The sequence below is a fragment of the Larus michahellis genome, chromosome 4 (assembly GCF_964199755.1).
Source record: "Larus michahellis chromosome 4, bLarMic1.1, whole genome shotgun sequence".
Classification (NCBI taxonomy): Eukaryota; Metazoa; Chordata; class Aves; order Charadriiformes; family Laridae; genus Larus; species Larus michahellis.
The window spans coordinates 3,430,888-3,450,966 of NC_133899.1; the positions used below are offsets into that span (position 1 = coordinate 3,430,888).

The 20,079-nt window shown below is 44.2% G+C and overlaps 1 protein-coding gene across 2 annotated transcripts; it reads right to left on the minus strand.

Annotated features, from left to right (window-relative positions):
* Positions 1 to 1,256: 1,256 nt before the first annotated feature.
* On the minus strand, positions 1,257 to 17,403 carry MTHFSD (methenyltetrahydrofolate synthetase domain containing). 2 transcript variants are annotated; one of them, XM_074582782.1, is made up of 8 exons: positions 17,315 to 17,403; positions 17,061 to 17,164; positions 15,257 to 15,370; positions 14,552 to 14,665; positions 12,556 to 12,646; positions 11,580 to 11,692; positions 11,239 to 11,364; positions 1,257 to 3,012 (listed from the first exon to the last, which is right to left on the minus strand). In XM_074582782.1, the coding sequence occupies exons 1-8, from the start codon at positions 17,340 to 17,342 to the stop codon at positions 2,497 to 2,499; spliced, it is 1,206 nt and encodes a 401-aa protein (XP_074438883.1). In that variant the 5' UTR covers positions 17,343 to 17,403; the 3' UTR covers positions 1,257 to 2,496. The 2 variants fall into 2 exon arrangements, with proteins under 2 accessions (XP_074438883.1, XP_074438884.1); XM_074582783.1 differs by lacking the exon at positions 15,257 to 15,370 and adding an exon at positions 15,412 to 15,525.
* Positions 17,404 to 20,079: the final 2,676 nt, after the last annotated feature.

Consider the following 20,079-nt stretch of genomic DNA (forward strand, 5'->3'; position numbering starts at 1 on the left):
TGCCGTTTATTAATAATCTGTATCAAGAATGACTATTTAAGTTGGAAATACAAATATCACAGCATCAACATCATTATTCCACTCCATTCAAAATGCTAATGAATAGTGCATTAGCTTAAATATAGTAATTATTTTTCTTCTCTGAGCCTAACTACAGTAACATACCTCTATCTAGTTAATATCTTCTCCATAGCTTGGTTTGGATGGTTAATTGCTTATTGGGAAAGCTACAAGATATTAGGTAGTACTGTGAAATGCGGCCTCGCAATACATGACAGAAAAGAAGTGTCAGGAAGAGAACGGCAGAGATCTGCCCACCTGGACCCAGACCTAGCACCGCGCACCCTGTGGGTTACACACAGAACCACAACTGCAAACAGAAAACCATCTAGACGTGTTTTTCCAAACAAAACCAGCCCCGACTGCACGCAGCGTTGAGAGCAAAGCAAGCAAACATAACATATCTACATATCACATAACATATCTGCACTGAAACTTCAGATGTTAAGAAAGGAAGTAAGGTGGAGGATGAAATTCCCACAAATTTGACCAGAAAAGGCTGGTTCAATCTGTAATGCAACATGGGTAAGTCTGAGATGCTGGAAGTTTTCATTGTCAGTATAGCTGCTTTTTAACTCCTAGGGTCGCCTGGGCATCTTCACCAAAGCAAGCAGTATGGCAAGAGTCAAAAAGAACATCAAACGATCACCTTACTTAATTTGCCATCATTAGGAAGGGGAAGGTGGTGACGTGTAGTTATTTTTTTTGCTTTTCTTTCCTTCCCTTTCTAAGTTCATGATGTAATGAGTATGTTTAAGTAGTAACATAACCCCTGACTCTTAGCCTTGAAGTACACAAGCACTGAAACAAGATGCAGAGGACTCTGCAGTGCTTACGTTTTAATTCAGACTAAGTGGTATTGAAAATAATTTTGCGCTGGAGAAAAAGAGAGCATTTTAGAGCATGGCACTATTTTTTTTCAGAAACTGTTCCTTTGTTGACCTTACATGAAGCTGAAGCAATGCTTTCCTTGAGCCCCTCTGTACAGAGTACATGATAACGATGAGAACTTTTTATTTAATACTGTACGAAATGTCTGACCCTTGAGGCATAATAACGTGCTTAAAATATACTTAACAGTACCCTCTGGCTAAAAAAAGTTTCCAACTCATACTTAAAAAAATATCCATTTAGATGCTTACTTTGACTATGTGCCCAGCATCAATGGCAAAAGCGCTTCTGTTTAGAAAGGATGGTTCAGCCAAAATTCAACTTGTTTTTCAGGAATAGGAAACCAAAGAAAAAAAAAATGTAATAAAAGCCATACCGAATAAATCATCATTCTCCTTTACACCGTAAGTGAATGTTCAAGTGTGCGCAAATCTTACCGTTCGAGCTAGTACTTGATAGCACTTTCACAATGAAAAGTTGCCAGTGCTGCTGCCTAACCCTCATCACTGTCTGATGTTGTGGATGCAGGAAGACCACAGTGACGGTGACAAAGGCACAGCAGGAACAGGCTTTGCTACTATCTCCAGCAACCCTTCAAACAACTCCACACCACACTAGTCACCCACAAGTTTTGACCGTGGTCTGCCTGCTTTTCATTTCCACTCTAATGATTAAATATTAACATAATTTCACGGAGGCAATGGAATCACACCAAATTATAAGAGAAGAGACAATCAGGGAAAGCATCTATTTTATAATTATCTGCATCCATGAAACAGACAACTGAAGTGCTTTGGGGAAAAGCAGAGGAGAAACTGGTCTTTACTTTCCTCTGCCAGACCGAAATAAGAAATATAAGATTTACGAAGGGCTGGATTAACAAAACAGAGCTGAGAACAGGGCTACCATCTCTTCCACCTGATGTTAACAGCTATTACTAGAACTCAGTGGCTGAGCCAGTGTTTCTACAGCAGTTCTTCAAGAGCACAAAAAGGGCAATCTCTCCCCCCAGCCATTTTTATGAAAAATATGCTGAAAACTCCCAACAGGCAAACCCCATTTTTTAGTAAACAGAATCGTAACCCTTAAGACAGATTTTCTGCATCTGTTTTTTAAGCTCACGAGTACAAATTTGCAGGTACAACCTTTAGATGACGGAACACAATCACCTTGCTACATGTGGCTGCACACAGCCACCAAGGGGCAGGTTTTTGATCCAGGCCTAACAAATGTACGCACTAAACCGCAAATCAACCCAGGGCCAATGAAAAACAAATACACAGGGTGTGGGTACCTTCTGGATAACTGTTTAGAGAAATGGCCCCTCTCTCATCTGTCTTGACAAACACACTTTGCATGTACAACTGCAGGAACGAGGCAGAGCAAGTCAGCTGTGAGATGTATGCCTCATTTGTTTGAAAAGCTGGCTTTGCACTTCGTTGTTTAGCCTGCAGTAATCAGAGGATATACTAATATCCTTGAAAAGTTAGGTTGGCTTCTCACAAAACAATGAGAACACGCTTATTTTTTTCCCCCTCTTCATACTCATTTCTGACTATTGATTTCTACTTGCCCTTTGTTTCTCTGATTCTTGGCCAGCTCAACTCGCAAAGTATTACCCCCGAGGCTCAAGCCTTTCAAAGAGGATACAGCACTCTCTGCGGTTGCTTTATCCTTGTAATCGAGAAAAGCCCTGTACTGTGCTCCTTGCCAATTCAGTCGTAAAGGAGTTGCACGGAATTCCCTCAAAGCACATTTCAGCTCACTCACTCTTACGCTGGGAGGTATGTTCCCCACATACACAGTAGTAATCATGCCAGATCCCCCTAATCTGGGACTTAAAGAATCACTTTCAACATAATGTTGTCCTACTTGAGCTGAGCCCATTGCAGCCTGCGGTCTTGTATTTTCAGCCATTGCCTTTTCATTCAACGCTGCTGGTGTGTTGGTATTTGCCAGGTCTGAATGTTCATCTTGGAGGGTAACATCCTTGCCGGTCTGCTTCTCTCTGTATCGAAGGCTCTTTAGGATGGGGATTTTTTCCAGCATCTCATAGCTGACCTAAAAAGGAGGAAGACAGATACAATTATGAGATTTCTCCCCTTCCAGAAAAAGGAGAAGACCATCAGGACCCATTTGTGCCATAAAAAGAGAGGAACCTTATTATATTGCTACCATTCAGAGTGCCAGAGCATTCAAAATATTACTAATTGCTGGCCTGACTCTGAAGCTGCTCCCTAAATACACACTGTAGGACAAAAATAAACATTAGTTACTCTTTAAGCAAGCAGCACAATGTAGATCCAGCAGGAAAATCAAAACCAAACTCAGAACTATTCAATTTTGACAATTATTTATCAGGGTGCTTTCAGATTCACATTCTTATTGTTATCCCTTAATATTTGCTTTGACCGAGGGCCTGTGCTCCTGCTCTGGCAGAATCTTACACACCGACAATTCACCAGACCATCAGGCACTTTCATTCTGCAGACCTCCTCGTGCTCTTTTCCCCCAGCACAGGATATCCCGTAGGCTGGGTCATACAATGGGGAGGGACGATGGTGTTAAGTTTGCAGCTGGGGAGCGTGCCTTGTAGCGGGGCTCCTATGAGTGTGGGCCCAGCTGGAGGCACGTTCTCTGGTTGTGGCACATCACCACAGCCTCCCTCTTGTCATCTGACCTCCCACACCGCCCGCAGCTACTCATCAGATCCCACACCAGTCTGCTGGGTTGGATCACAGAACGGAAGAACGCCCGGACACTATACTTCAAAACTGTGAACCCTCTACCCCTCCCATCCATCCCCAGTTCACAAGCAGCTTTTCTGGAAGGGCTCTTCCTCTCAACAGCTGAACCCTATCCATCTCAGGCATGAGATGCCCCAGGCTGCACTCAGTGACTGGCAGGAAACACAGTGGTTCCCTAGCTAATGTGGTCTAGTTCTTGGCTTGCAGACTGCAGTTGGAAGGAGGAATAATTCGTACTTGGCTGCTGGACAAGCAGAACATCCATCAACACAAGATCCAATTCTTAAATTTAGGGAGCCTAGGGAAGCAATGCCTGAGCTAGCAGAGACCCAAGCTAGTAGCCCACACAGTGTAAGCAAGCCACTCTAGCAGGGTACTGCACCCGAGCTTACGAGCTACTACTTCTCAGCAGGCTGTGCTGGACTAGCACTAGCATATCCTGGCTAGAATACGTCTGCGGATCTCCCGGCTCAGATCTCTCTCATCTCAGAGCTCCTGAATTCCTGGTTCTACAGTTACAGTCAGAGTGAGTCCGGATCTGGCCGCACCACACAAAGTCTAAAATTTACAGGTCTCTAGGGAGAGCTGCCCGGCTCTGTAGTGACTCAAGTAAAATCAAAGACAGGGTGAGGGCGATGTTAGGTTTAGGTAACAGGAAAGCCAGTCAACAGAAGTCTCTCAAACATTCCCAGGGCTCCTCTTCTGAGGAGCAAACAAGGACATTTTATTTCAGGCTGAACCTAAATAAAAATATGATTTACAAAAAGCCTGTCCTAGCTCTATCTTGTCAATAGAATATCAAACAGCAGAACAGGACTAACCAGTATGGGCAGAGGCCACCTCTATTCTGCCACACTCCAGACCCAGAATCAAGGTGTTTGGGATCAGGCCCTTTAAACAAGCAAACTTCATGACTGAGAACAATTTCTGAACAAATCTGGCCTGATTTGGCAGCCGGTACAGAGAGGGAAGGACTTCCTCTGGGGCTCTGGGAGCCTCCGCACTCTGAAAGGTACATGCCATATTCAGATTTTGAAGAGTTATTGCTCTGTGGATTCTTGGAGTGATTTGTTTTTCTCAGCCAAGAATTCAGACTGCTGTGTTTGACAGCAAACTCCCCTTCCCTGGGCGATACAACATCAAATCAATGGCTGAAGCCATCTTACTTTGTTTTTACTGGCCAACAATTAGGAACATTTGTTGTCCTCTGTCAAATTTCTGTGTGAAATGTAAGCTCTATGCTAATTAAACCAAACAGGAAAAACATTTTTCTATTCTCATGCAACTAATCACTCCTGGGCCCAAAGCACAACCTCAACCTCTTACCAAGTGTACGTACAGTTCCTTTCACCCTGAAATTAAACTCCGTTCCCAAGGCACGGACTGGGTATTTTGTGAGAAAGATCAACGCTGACAAGGACAAGCTCTCACCACTTTGTATATTAAGGGAATTAAAGAGATGGACACTGAGAGGATCATCTCAGGAACTCCCAGCCTTTCAAGGACAAACCAAGAAGAGGATTTAGATAATCCAGGAAACAGCACACTCTCTGAGACACTTCAACTGGCCAGGCTTCAACATGGCCTCTCCTCTCCCTAGAGTGATCCGTAGTTTTTGGCATCTGACTGCAGCTCTTCTAACTACTGTTTCAGGCTCCCTGCAAACTCAGGAAGATGTTGTTACAACTGCATACGTGTCTTCATAAGAGCTATGAACTGTTATTTTCTATAAAAGACGAAGCTCTGATCAAACACCACCATGAAGTGAATCTATTATTACCTTAAATTCAGCCCTATGCGTATATAACATTCAGTAGCCTTTACAGTACCAAAGCAACAAAGGCAGTTGATTTGGCACTTAGATTTTTTTTTTTTTGTAATACAAAACATTCTGTAAAAAACCTACATTAGACAAGTTCTGACACCGTCAACTGTCAACTAACATCCTTCTGCCACAAAAGTGAGACAGAGGATTTACCTTAAGGGCTGTTTTCCCTGGGGTCTAGGAGAATCTTTCAGCTGTGTCAAAGCTTTCAAATCCTTCCCTATTTTTCCCCACTTTTCTGCCAAAGAAAGTCAGAAACTCGGTTTGGGATTTCTGAGTTTCAATGCATCAAACCAATTCACTACCTTTTTTGGGGTGCAGGGAGTGAGAGCCAAAAGGGCAAAGAGGGCAGTGGGTGGCAGAGGAGAGGAAAAAGCTTGCTCTGCTCTGTTGCAAAACAGCAAACAAAAGAACTCTGTGGTAGTACAATGTGTTGCTAATTACGATCATGCAAAAAGTTTCTTTTGTCTTGTGAGCTGTGGAGGATTGCAATGATTTATTTCCATGTGGAGAGAGGCCAAAGATATTCCTCCTCGCTTTCAAACAAGCTGCACGTTTCTTGGTCCTGTGCCGGCTGGTCACTCCTCCCAGCCTTGCCTACTGCTTTAGGCTAAGCCAGGATGCACAGGGCTTGGGTTCTACCCCAAGTCTGGTTCATCCAGTTATGTGGACCTGGGCAAACCCAGTGGAGGAAGCTTCTTCCCTTGCTTCCCCCATGCCTATAAAGTCAAGGCCAAACCATTTATTGATGTTTGTAAACTTTGTATTGAGTGTTGGGATTTAGCTAAATGATTGGCTTTGGCAGTGAAGCCAGCTGAAGAAGTTTCTTATTATCCCTCGACCACCAACTCCCAGGCCAGTTCCATACTTCAGCCCTCTGGGGTTGGCCAAGAGAAGTGCTTGTGGGTCTGCGCTGTAAACTCAGTAACTGAAGTGATTCAGGTTAAAAATAACTCCACCAAAGGCAATTAATCATTTAACAATCCTGCCTACTCCCTGCCATAGCTGGGAGAGCCTTGGGGAAAGAGGACAGCAGGGTAGATGAATTCTTCTGGCACACAATTACCGGGCTATGGGAAAGGAGCTGAGAAGGGAAATGTGGCCCCTTTCTGACAGAAACCTGAAGAAAACAGCCTTGGATGCTGACAGCCAATACAAATCTCCCAGCACTTAACCCCGAGCATCCACTCTTACAACACCTGGTTTGGTCCCAAAACAACGTACTGGCAGACGGACTTCTGCAACCTCTCTGCTGGAACATCGGGGCTCTCTTCAACCTCTGTTATTCCAGAACAGTGAACGTAGCCACTTTCAATATTTTGCTGGGGAAAATGAAAGATGTGTTTGTCCTCTGACAGAATGAGTAATGCTGACCCCTGATACAGCGCAGGCCAAGCCAAACACCGCTTTGATTTCCCTGGCAGCAGAGGCGGTGCAGTTGTGATGTACGGCAGATGAGGGAAGGACAGCTATAGATTGGAGAGCATGCTAGGTCTGCTATTTAATTCTGCTTCACACAGCTACCCATCTGCACACACCAACCGATACAAGAACATGTGGCTCGAGACAGAAACAGATGCTGCTGTTGCCATGCCCTGCCATGGAAGGCTAAGAACAAGACCAAACGATCTTCTTGTAGAGCAGATCCACCAGCCCTTCCAAGTACTGAGGCTGGTGGGCAGAAGGTGTTTGAATATTCATCTTTGCCCACCCTGAGGGGTCTCTGACCCTTGCTGACTCCTTATAAAGGCCTTCAGGACAGAGCCCACTTCTCGTGTTGTGTCCTTCATCAGTTGCTTATGTCAAGGAGCACTGAACTCACAGGGGTTTAAAGCACAGACAAAGCCAAGGCAGCTAGGACGGGCCAGCACAGTTGAACATTTTATCGTTCATTTGCACAAAATGTCCAAATATGTGCACGCAACCCGAGGGCATATTTCTGGGAGCTGGCAGCCCGTGAAGTCTGCTAGTGTCCCTCAGGAGAAACTTATGCAACCCACATTTGGAATCTATCAGCAAAAACTGATTCCATGGACTGTGCAGCAAGGGTCAGATTTGCAAAGGTGTTGAGATGTTTAACCACGCATGGAAGCATGCCCTGCTCACGCTATCCCTCCAAACAACAAAATAAAACAAACCTTGGCTAAACTGACGGCAGTTTTCTTCTGATAGCAACACTGTGTCCCTGCTGAAGGTTTTGCCAGCTACAATGTGTGAATTTTTTGAGCTCTAAACCAACATCATTTTACTTTCCAAATTTTCTATCGCAGATGCAAATCAAAAGCTGTTTGTTGTCAGATAGTTTCCATCTCTGCCACTGCGTACTAAACTCTTTCGATATTAGACCCAGGGATTTCCCCCCGTTCATTTCATTTTGGGAAAAACCTTTTCCTACTTCTATAAAATTCTCAGCAAAAGAATGATTAAAGAAACAGAAGGAAATGCTTGCTAGAATCTAGTGATTTTTCCTCCAACTATTCTCATTTCCCTCTTCATGACCCCAGATATTTTAATTGGTCTGTATAGTGTCAATTTAAAATAAGCACAGCACAAATAACTTCATAATTGTAACAAATATAATAGACAGCGTCACAGATAAAGATCACAGCTACCCATACAAAATACTAAATGAGAAAGTAAGTCGTTTCGTTAATTTAGAGTTCCCAGAAACAATGGGTTAGATTTTCAAGGCAAATGAAGCCAAATAATTCTCCACTGGCATCCAAATAAAGTTTGCCAGAGTGCTCAGCTCTTAGCAGCTCTTGCTGTCCTCCAAAAGGACATACTGATTTCTCAAAACCCTGAACTCAGATGCAGAAAACCTACCCGTATACCCACTCCAGTACTGTCTTTGTATTTAGACGTGTTTCTAGAGTGCCTAGCACTGACACTGATAATGCTTCTTCGGTATTAATAATATTGTGGCTCTTATACTTCCTCGGAAGTCTTTAAATCAGGATTTCTGTGACAAAAATCACAGCAAGTAATTCACACCTTCCTGTTTGGACAAACAGAACTACCTCGACAGCAAGAAATTGCTCAGCTGGAAATTCTGCACTGAGAAGAACTGAAAGGAGGCAACTGAGGGCAAGTTATGCCAATTACCCCAAGAAGTAACAATTTACTCACAGAATAACACCTATTTACCCCATCCCCATATCTGCCACCCTATTTCCTTCCTACATAGCGCATAACAAACAAAAACACTCCAGGAAAATGCACAGAAATTTAGCCTGGAGACATGCTTGCTACCTAAGTACCTTTTTACCTCTTTTGAGCTGAAAACAGTGTAAGTATTAATGGCTATTCATCCTAACAGCTTCAGGAAAGCCCATCCTTTGCAACAATGCTTAGCTGTAATCCCATGTTTACAAACACCTTTAATTTAAACTCTTAAATCATTGTCTTGGCTTGATCCAGCCATGTTCCTGAAGGATGAACTTTTTGCAATGTATTTTACGCATCACACATCCTAACAATAAAGTTAAGCTACTTTCTGTTGACAAAACACCATATTTAGAAGTGGGCTGTTTATTTACCCACTACTTCTTGGTTCATTTAGTTTTGCTCTGAGGAACAGGAATGCACCAGTAAAGCCAGGATTTGAAGGAGAAAAGGGTGTAGAGAAAAGGAGGAGGAAAGGATGTAGAAGCAGCCAGGAAAAGTCAAAGGACAAACACTTAAGTACCCCATATCAAATCCTGCGTTTTTAACACCCTGTCGATTAACTAGACCTCCCACCTCCAAGATTTTCTGTGCAAGAGTTGATCACACCGTTACCACCACAATCACAAACAAAATATATACAAGTTGTTCAGCTCCCCATGAAAAAATAATGCTAATTTCTTTCTTCTTCGTGCAGACAAAAAACTTTGTTCCCAGAAAAACAGAAATGTAATGATTACCCCTGCTCTGGCCAGTATTCTCCAATATTCTAATATAATCAATATATGCTCTGAAGAACAGCCCAAAGCAGTTTTAGGTTTTAAATCAACGTTCAAATATTCAAATAAAGGCTCAGTCATGTAATGTGCTCCATTGGCAGTGAAAGCTGCAGAAAATTCACTGAGAGCTGTACTTTTCAGAAAACACCACTAATGTAGAGACTACTATAGAAAAAAAAAAAGTTCTCTTGTCTCATGGAAACTGGCTAAACTCAGTGTGGTGCAAGCTTTACATATGACCCTACGAAGCACCTCTTCAAGCTTTAGACACAAGCACAAGGCAGCAGTGGCAAATATTTCATTAGTTTATGAGGTGTGTATTGTAACACTGATTTTAGTTTTTTTCTCTAAAGTGCGAAGAAATGCAAAAATAACATCAAATTTGATGCATTGCTTGAGACTGACTGACACTTCATGAGTGCTAAAAGTTGCACAAAAGTTTAATGGCCCCCACAAGAGACTGTGTTCCCCAGACCTTCAAAATATGTCGCTGCTAAAGGGAATCAGACAGGAAAAAAAGAAAAAAAAGCATTAGCAAATGTCACTGAGATTGAAGTCTGACACTAAGACAGACAGACTGTGATCAAAACTATGTTGGCAAGATGGATGGAGCAGAAGGGGTAGGCCTTCAAAACAATTACATTCAATAATATCCTAAAAAAAAGTGATTCAAAAATAATTCAATGGAAAAAATGCACTAGTACAGACAGAGCTTTTATTTATTTATTTATAACCTCAAATCCTCAACCACAGGCAGGGTAAAATACTCTCCCACCACAGGAATAAAAATAGTACTGGCTAGAATTGTTTGTTGTAGATACATTACCTTAATAAATTTAACTCTTTTTGCTGGTTGGCAAATGCTTAACAAACAACTCTTGATTTCCCTAGAAGTATTCACTAATAATTCCTCAGTGGTTTCTGCAAGACATGGTACGCTATTCCTCATTTCAGTGTTCCTACTGTGACTCAATCATGTGGGATTGCGTCTGCTCCCTAATGGAATGATTTTAGGAATGAGAACCTAATGACAAAGTTTTCCCAGCATGAACTTCCAGTAAAACAATTCACTAAATGCTTTTATGAAACCATTTGTGAAGCTGCTAAAGTTTCTGACAATAGGAGGAGGAGGTCAAGCCCATTAAACAGTATTTATCAAAAAATAACGATTTGTGATTTAAAGCAATATAAAGTCACGATTCCTCCACCTGAAAATGAGCTCCAGCCACAAATTCATCTATCTTTTGAAAGTGAATCCCATACATCCATTATGTAAGCAGCAATGTATCAGCCACTAGGTCACGCTTTCCTGTCACAACCAGAGCAGCACATATTCTGCCCATTCCGTGTGGCTTAATATCATAAGGTTTCCTCTACGGTACTGCCTCCAGAAAATGAACAGAGCCAATTTCAATGAGCACTGAAGAATAAAACACATAGAGAAGCCCCTCAGTTTACATAAACTTATACTGCAAACGACTACAAGAAATGATGTCTGTCTTAAAAATCCACGAACAATATTGCCAGTGAGTCTCACCCTATAATCCATTTGATACAGCAGCCTCAGCTTCAACAATATATTTCTCCTCCTCAACCTAACACCAGCGTTCAACAACGCTGAACACATATGCTGTTGTTTTGCTTCATCTGACAAACACATTTCTCCTTTTCCAAGTATTTCTAACACAACAAACGTGTTTATATGTAAAAATGGAGGACTTATCAACAGAATGTCATTACCAGTAAGCCACTGTTAGCAGAGGTAACTTGCCTTATGCCATATTATTCCCTGCGGTTTTGGTCGTTTGCAATTTGTCTTGACAGTCCGTGTTGGAGTGAGTATGTAATCCACAGTTAAATCATGATCATCAAGAAGCTCTTCTGCTATGTCAACCACCTACATGGAACAAGAGATTTGGTAAATAGTTAAAAACAAATCCACTAATAATTGCGCGCTGTTCCTGATGCCTCGCAACATATGAAAATCTGCCAATGAGAGTGGAAACAAAGTAAAGATGCTACACCAACATCATTCCAAGTCTCTTCTTGAGACATACCACTCAGTAGCACACAGTTCTGACTCGTCACTTGAGAGTGGATGTTTTAACTTACCTGACAGTCATGCACAATAGTAATTACAGGTGTATCCTCCTGCACTGCACCCATTGACACCATCATTGCATATTCCATGTCTGCATAACCTTCCCCTTTTCCAATTCTCCAGCCTAAAACACGCAGAAGCAAACGGTGATAGAGAACATGGGAACAGCAGAGTGGAAAGGATGGTAGCTGTCAAAAGCACGCTATTAAACTAAGCAGTCTGCAATGGATAAACCAAGCACAGAGTCGCAACTTGTGAAAAATTCAAATCAGCGTCTCTCTCAGAACGCAACTTTCCTTGTAAACAGCACTGAAATTAAAACAAAATATTAGTTTCAATGAACATCTAAAGGATCCCATGAGCCTCCCATTCAGAATAAACCAAATTTATTCCAATTCAGTTAACACAGAAGCCTATTTACCTATTGTAATTAGAACCCACTCTTCATGTCAAACATAGGTTAACTTTGTGTGGGTAGAGGAGTCTGGGGCACACACAGAGAGCATGTTACTTTTAGGCAATGGATAAAGTCAGTGGAAAATTTTTCACCACCAGCAGGTCTTCAAAATACTAGAAAATGAAAAATCTGATCCCCAAATAGGTACTGAATCAGCAGCTGTAATGTGTCCTTCCACACACCCTGGAGAGCAGAGCAGATCCTCTGAACAGGTAGCCCTCTGATTCTTTTAAAAGACAAAAAAAATAATAAAAATTTGCTTGCCTGAATAGTTCTACTGAAGGCCAAAACACTGGCCTGAATGCTCTAAACCACACCGCTGTCTGCACACGGTGCCTGGCAGCACTGCTGTAAAGCAGGCATTGATTCTTCCTGGTTGGATCGGGATCAGTGATTTGTCACACAGAAGAGACAGAATTCAAGACCGTAATTCAATCCCAAAGATACGTTCGGGTCTGCCAAAAGGAACACATCGTGTAGCCTACTGACATTGTGCACTGTGATTTAAAGCTTACAAGGCTTTATCTTACCTTTTTCAGAGACAGCCACTGATCCTACAACAACCAAGTCCACTCGTGCTTTCCCATCAAGACCTACAGGCACACTGTATTCTTTTACACCCTGCAAGAAAAACATAATTTTCAGCTCACAGAGCACAGAGTCTTCAAATCAGTGAGGCAGAACTCCAGAATATTTTGATAAATCCAAGTAACTCCCCACATTTCAAAGTGTTTCTTCCATGTATAGCCAAGCTGTACATGTCTGGAAAGTTATCCTCTAGGGAATCCTAGAATACATTCCCTACTACAGTGACAAGAATTTTGGCACACTTCAAGGAGAGCTAAGGGAGGTGGGCACTTTTCTAAGCAAGGTTACTTATTTAGGATCAAAAACTCGTGTTTTGAAACCCTTTATTGGACATCTATTTCTAAAAATGAAGGCAAATGACACTTCTTACCCTACTACTACTACTAACTCAAAGTCATAATATGTAAATTCATGCCCATGAGGAATATCAGAGCACTACAAATTCTTAAATTAATTCTCATGAGGTTAATTTAGACGCAGAGAGCTACAGCATAAAGATGTTAAGCTGCTTGTCTGAAGTCACGCAAAATGCTTCACTGAAGCACAACCAGGTACACAAGCTGGACCACTCTCCATTTCACACTGCATCTCCTGCACTGCCTGTTTCTCCACACCTGTATCTTTAAAAGCGCCTTTCAAAGCTGCCTACGTGCTCCCTGAGACTACATTCCTTAACGCTTTGCTGTGTGACCATCATTCAGGATGTGCCACTGCCAAGCTAAGCTACCTTTACCAAAACCTGCTATCTAAGATACTAACAAATAGAAAAACACACTGTGCACGACAAGTGAAAAGAAAAACCTTACATAGCCTCGACATCCTTTTTTTCTTCCCCTCTCTCCCCCCTCTTTCTCTGTGCCAAAGTAATCTTCACAATAAAAAGCCAAACATTTTCTGTGTAGAGCACAAACCCCAAAAGATCAGTAATTTGTGGCTGACTATCAGTAATAATGCTCATTATCCACTTCACAGCAGTGTGGTAAGAATTGTTTGCACACTGCTTTGTAAATATAAACTGCTATTCATGAGTATTTATTCATTAGTATGCCTGGTTGGGAGAAAAAAACAGACACATGGTGGTAAGATCACAAATCAGATATGAGGCCTTTCAAGAGAAAGGTCTCTTCCAAAAGTGCTCTTCAACCCTGAAAAACCTAATTAGTTAATGACTTTAATAGAAATTCCAACAAAGTCGCTACTAATTACCATCCATTTACAACCCTCAGTTGTATACAGGATTACTGTAGAACTTATTGCCTGTAGCAGGAGATAAAAAAAAGAAATAAAGCCTATATAGCTGTCCTATTCATTTTGCACCAGTCGTGTTTTCATATCAAATAAAGGCACGGCTAGAATAACGCAGGTTTCTTTGCCACATGACTTTAGCTGTACAGTATGATACTTTAACACCAGAGGGCAGCAACATACCACATTTCAAAAGAAAACTGCTAACACATTTTTGTACTTCCGCTGATGCAAATGACAGAATCAATGTTTCTTTAGACTTAGTATTCTGAAAGAACTGATCTTTTCTATTTAGTAACACCTAAAATTTGAGCATATGATGCAAAAACTGTAAACACCGAAATATTCCTTATAGGGTTCACTAGCTCAAAACTGCAGAAGAATACAGGAGTACTATTTATTAGAAACCTAAAGACCTAAGTCACCTATGAAAGTTGCTCACAATGTTCCAAAAAGCATTCACAAAATATTGATACCATTCTGCTAACAAAATATAGCGAAAAGACTAAATTTCCCCACGATTTCAGTACCAAAAAAAAAAATAAATTAATGGTGGATGTGTACACAAACTCAAGAATAACATACTAGCAGAATAGTATTTCAGGTAGCATCTGATTTTCCAACCTCTAGCTGGACTATCATAACACAACATTCTACAAGTTAATTCAGACCTCCCCCATTTTTCATTCCTACTTGAGACGTAGCACATATTCGCAGGATCTCCTTAGTTGCACCTGAAGGTGGAACAATCTTATTGAACAGCCCGGTTCTCAGACGTGGTGTGGGAACCAACAAAGTCTTCCTTGCCTGTGTAACAAAAGAAGTTATCACATTAAAAGGAGGTGGGCTGCTAAAGAAATATTTTTACTGTCCCGTAAGTCTCCATGTGGTCAAACATCTTATTTGTTACGGAGCAGTTAGCATTGTTGATCGTGTAATGCTTGTAGATGAATCCCCTCCAGTACAGCAAAATTCCAGCCAAGATTTTATTTAAGAAATAGATGGCAAGACACACCTATTGATCTAAAGTGCATGTCCACAAATGAGCTACACACATAAGCTACTGAACATGCATAGGTCTGAGGTAAGCCTGTCACACATTCATCTTGAGATAAATGTAAGGCAATTCGAGGCAAGGTTACCTTACGCATTTTGGGGAATAAGAATACAATGACAGTGAAACAGCTATTGCTCTGCAGAAACATAGTAATTTCCCCAAACACTACCCGCACCTTCACCATTTGCCAAAAAGGCAAAGACATCCTTACACAAGCAACCTCATGAGGCTTAGGACTGGTAAAGCTCCCATGGGAGAAACAGCAGGCGTTGGCCATGAGATGCCAGCAAGTGCTGCACTCTGTCCCACTCTCCTGCTCAGGGGTGCCAAGGTGCCGTTACCTGCAGCGCAGCCAGCCGAACACCTTCTAACGGTTTGTCAGGATCCACTTTAATCTCACGTGCTCTGTTGAACACATCCAGCTCTTTAATAGAGCAGCAAGCCTGGTGAGACCCCTGCGTGAAAAAAGGCATCGAGAGAGAATACATTCACTTACTTCCAGCGTTAGAAAGCGAGCGTTCTTCTGGGGAGCATCGGGATTTATTTTTACAGTATTGGCAGCTTTGAACTCCTTTAAACCCAGAAGCCTTGTCGCAGCATGGGAGGCACCCTGTTTTCATAAGATATCAGTGTATCACCAAGGAGTCACAGCAGAGATGGGAAATTTACAATCTTTCCTCCCATAGAGGCTGATTTCCCCAAATTTTAAGTGAGGGACATATTGCTAATTTTGAGATTTCTCTATGGGAAACTCTCACACACCAACAGATGCTGAACAATTGATTAATATCTTGCAGGCCTCAGAAAAAAAGGGGATGCAAGCACACTCACTTTGCCTAACTTCACCCTCATTCACACCTAACTGAAAGCTGGAGACCAGTTTCCCTCTTTGGATTCCTTTAAACACAAGCCATAGTCAGAGACTCTTTTAGATGAAGACTTTCTGGGCAAGGCACTCTCTTTACAGAGACCATACTGAACTCAGAAGATTCACTTCTTAACTGCATAAGGTGCTCAGGTTTACCAGAGCACACGCTCCATTTGTAATTTAAGCTGATATCCCCTTGCTTAAGGGTATGATAAAGCCTCAGGCTTCCTCCACCCACTTCAGCACCTTTTGTACCTCAGCTCCAAACCACAGCAGAATGTTTCTGCCAGTCCCTTGAGGAAAAGCAGAGCCCACCTCCTAATGCTGCTTATGGGCTAAAACATCCCCACAATGCTATTTTGGTCATTACCTCCTCCACGTATGGCAGATACATGGCTGCACACCCTGAGCTTGGATTAAAACAGGCAGATGGTAAAGTGGTGGCCTGAGTAACTGAATACTCGAAAGTCCTCTTATTTCTTCCTCCCACCCATCGAACTAGGGACACAATGAAGCCAGAGGAGGAGGAAGGGTTCTCCCATCACTGCCCAGCAACACTTTGCCAGCAATAACTTGGCCACCATTCCCATTTCAGCAGCACACTGTATGTTCCTAGGCTAAGTCCTACAACATGGACGACCTCAGCCTTCCACCCCACTGGACATGATGAAGATCCCGGGGAGTGAAATCTAGTTCCAAATGCCTCAGTTTGCCAAGGCATAATTATATTTGTCTCATTCACAAGGTGCTTTTGTATCCACTGATGAAAATGCAGCACACACCTGCCATGTCTTGTCAGATAGAGATCATAGAATGATTTGGGCTGAAAGAGACCTTAAAGATCAAATAGCTCCAACCCCCCTGCCCTGGGCAGGGACACCTCCCACCAGACCAGGTTGCTCCAAGCCCTGTCCAGCCTGGCCTTGAACACTTCCAGGGACTGGGCATCCACAACTTCTCTTGGCAATCTGTGCTAGCGTCTCACCACCCTCATAGTGAAAACTTTCTTCCTGAATACCTGCATTTCTTTATTTGCTGTAAATTATATACGCGTGCTGTTCGTGTCGCGGTGTTTTTCAGAGCCCTGCCACCCTCTACCGTCGCTCACCAACCGCACAGCCCGCAGGGACGCGCGGTTCGCAACGGTTTGCGGGCTGCAGCGACAGTCGGGGCGTAGGCAGGGGGTCAGGGGGGACCCCACCGGCCTGGGCTCCGGTGGGAGCTTCCCGTGGGAAGCGGAATGCAGCGGCCTAGACCCGCAGACCGGGTGGCCGTACCTGAAAGTTGGGGATGCGGCGGTGCACCGGCCGCGGGAAGGCGGCCAGGCCGCTGGCCTCCAGGTAGTCCCACACCTTCTCCCGCACGTCCTGCTTGGAGGCACCTGGAGGAGGAGGGCAGAGCTGAAGGGGCGGCCGCCTCACGGGGGAGCGCTGCGACCGCCGCCGGCCCCGCCACCCCCCCTTCCCTCAGGCCAACGGCCGCGCCCGTGCCCCCCCGCCTCCACGCGCCGTGACGTAGCCGCGCCGCTCACCCGCGCGCAGCCGCACGCCCCCATCCATGGCGGCGCCGCCGGCGCGGAAAGAGGGGGGCGGAGTCTCCCCTTAGCCTCGCCCCTCCCTCCCGCACGCGCCCACGGCGGCGCGGAGGGGCCAAAAAGGCCTCGAAGGCGAAATGGACGAGTTGGGCTGGGGATGGTGGCTGTGGGCCCGGCCCGGGAAAGGCTGCTCTTGGCTCGCCCACCCCTGGGCGAGGAGACCCCTCCCAGGGAGGGGAAGGCCGTGCTCCTGCTGGGGCACCCCCTTGTGCGGGGTAAAGGCCGTGAGGGAACCTGGGCCTAATGGCGAGGCCTTACCTGAGGGAGTCGGGCCTGGCGGCAGAGGGGCGTGAGGCGTCGCCCACCCCAAAATCTGTGGCAGCAGCACCATTCCTTCCGAATTTAAACACAGGAAAGGACATCCCATGTCATTAACGTGTGAGTGCCCCCTGATGTTACAGAAATACCACGGTCTTTTGATCACGTATTAAAGCTGGGGGGGGGGGGAACCCCACTTTTGATAAAAAAACCTCCCAAATCAATAATTTTTTCCATTTAAAATTGGCTGGTCATGAATACCCAACCTTTACGTGGGTATTCCAGGTCTGCCAGTTCTCAGAAAGTACACTTCTTGCTTGCATTTCACAGAATAGTAAATTGCTTGCATGATTTATTATTTATAGAATTAACGTAGTTGACAATTACCCCAAGAAGAGGGAGGACGTTGAGAATCCCGACATTCCTGAGCGGAGTGGGATGGAAGGGTCATGGGAACAATGAGACGGAGGTTTATTTTAAAGTGCGTCGGGGAAGGGGGGGGGCGCGGAATGGCTTTTGAATCTGGTTTCTAATCTGCTTGGCTTGGATGCTACCGATACACATCCACCGTCAGAGCCGACTGTTGCGCTGCCAACCAAAAAGCGGAACAAATTCGGATGCTCTTCTCTGAATAGTTACAGATGTAGCTGGGCAGATGCAAACGCCTTTTCTCTCTGTGGCTGCAGTTGATTGCCGAACTGTTTTTTTCACAGTGCGAATGAAAGGCCGGGACTCTGCTGGGTTCAGGAGTCTTTCCCCCTCCAACTATGTGTGTTTTTCAAACTCGGTTTAATGTCAACGTATTGGGCTGAATGCTGCGGAGCAGCTGCGGTGAGCCTGGGGCTTCACCTTTCCAACGAAATCCCTCGTAAGCATTCAAAGAAAGTACTTAAAGCCCTGGTTCTGCAATGGGGTGCATTTAGGAAGAGCCTTTTCACTACCTCGGAGTGCTGCTGGAGCCAGTGGGAATCCGTCCAGGCATAATAGACCACCCATGTGGAGCTGGGCCTAAATGTTTGAAGCTCATTCCTCCACTTCCTACTCACGGAAAACTCCCAGCGACTTTGATATCTCTGCGGGGAGTTCAGGATCGGGCCTTTGGTGAGCAATTTACAACCTCTCTGTAATTCAGCATTGCGATTTGTGCTCCCGGGCTGCGAGTGCCGACGCTGTCTGTCTGTCCGTTGTCACCCCAAATCGCCACGCTGCAGCTCGTGGGGCTTGTTTCCACTCCAACACACTCTGCTCCTCCTCTCCTTTGAGGAAGGGAAAGTGAGTGAGGTAGCAACAGTGATGTTAATTGATACGTTAACAATCAAGGGAGGCTGAGATCCTACCAGACCACCTACATCTCCCTTCAACCTCCATGAAAGACGCCCAGTAAAGCTGTTCCTTACGTGGATTTGTCTTCCAAAAAAGAGCCTGAGCTGGGTTTCTAGAAATCAGGGTACTTGGCCTTAAGCAAACAAGGAGTTTGCTAATAGGTGATGTCTCTTCCACTGGTTCAGTTCTCTGCTTTGATTGTACAGGTCTGAAATTTGCTCCAAATTGCTTTTCCAGGGCTTCTTCTATGACATGTACCGCAGCCTTTAGCATTAGCTCTAGCAGCCTGGTGTGGCTGGTACAGATGCCACCAGAAAGCCTCTCTTCAGAGGGAAGCAGACAGGGCCACCAACATCCCCGTAAATGGAATTAGTCTATTGGAGGTGCCTGGATCACTTCTAACATCCATTTTAACAAATTGAATAAAATAGTCTAGTGAAAGAGGTTAAAAAAGGATACCGGGCTTTCATACAGAAGACAAAATGCAGCCCTTGCCTGAAACACAATTTGTGAAAACACCTAGAAAAAGGGAGTGCCAGATTAATACAAACCCTGTGAACAATGGAGAAAGAAACTCCTTGCGCTGCGGGAATCATTTCTCTGAAGTGCAGGCTGAGCACACAAGGCCAGCCACGGAAAACGGACAAAATGCACCCAAAGGGGAGCGCTGAGCTAGCGATATCACTCTGCTTGGTTTTGGATATTGAAAATTAAAAATAGCCTACAAATTTTAGAGGCAACAGTATTTAATGAGGTTTTCATTCGTACAGCATATTAGCTGGGTACTAGAAACTAGTCTTTCTGACCACAGCGAAATGGATTTCCACATGTGAATAAACAGCGTATGACTGAATTTTTGTGCATACGAAATAACCCAGAGAAGGAGGCTCGTTAGGGCAGGTGGGGCTGGCCCGGGCTAACCTGTCTGAGCCCAGCAACATCCCCTGCTGCTGGGAAGTAAGTGTGGGGCTTGTGTCAGCCCCCCTGGTGCGAGCTGTGGGTGCCGTCCCCTGCATCGGTGCCAGTACAGATGCAAAAGCGGTGAACAAGCAGAAAGCCACGTGCATCGGTGGGTCTTAGCCGGACTGGTGCCACTGTTTGCATTGCCAAGACAGAGCTTT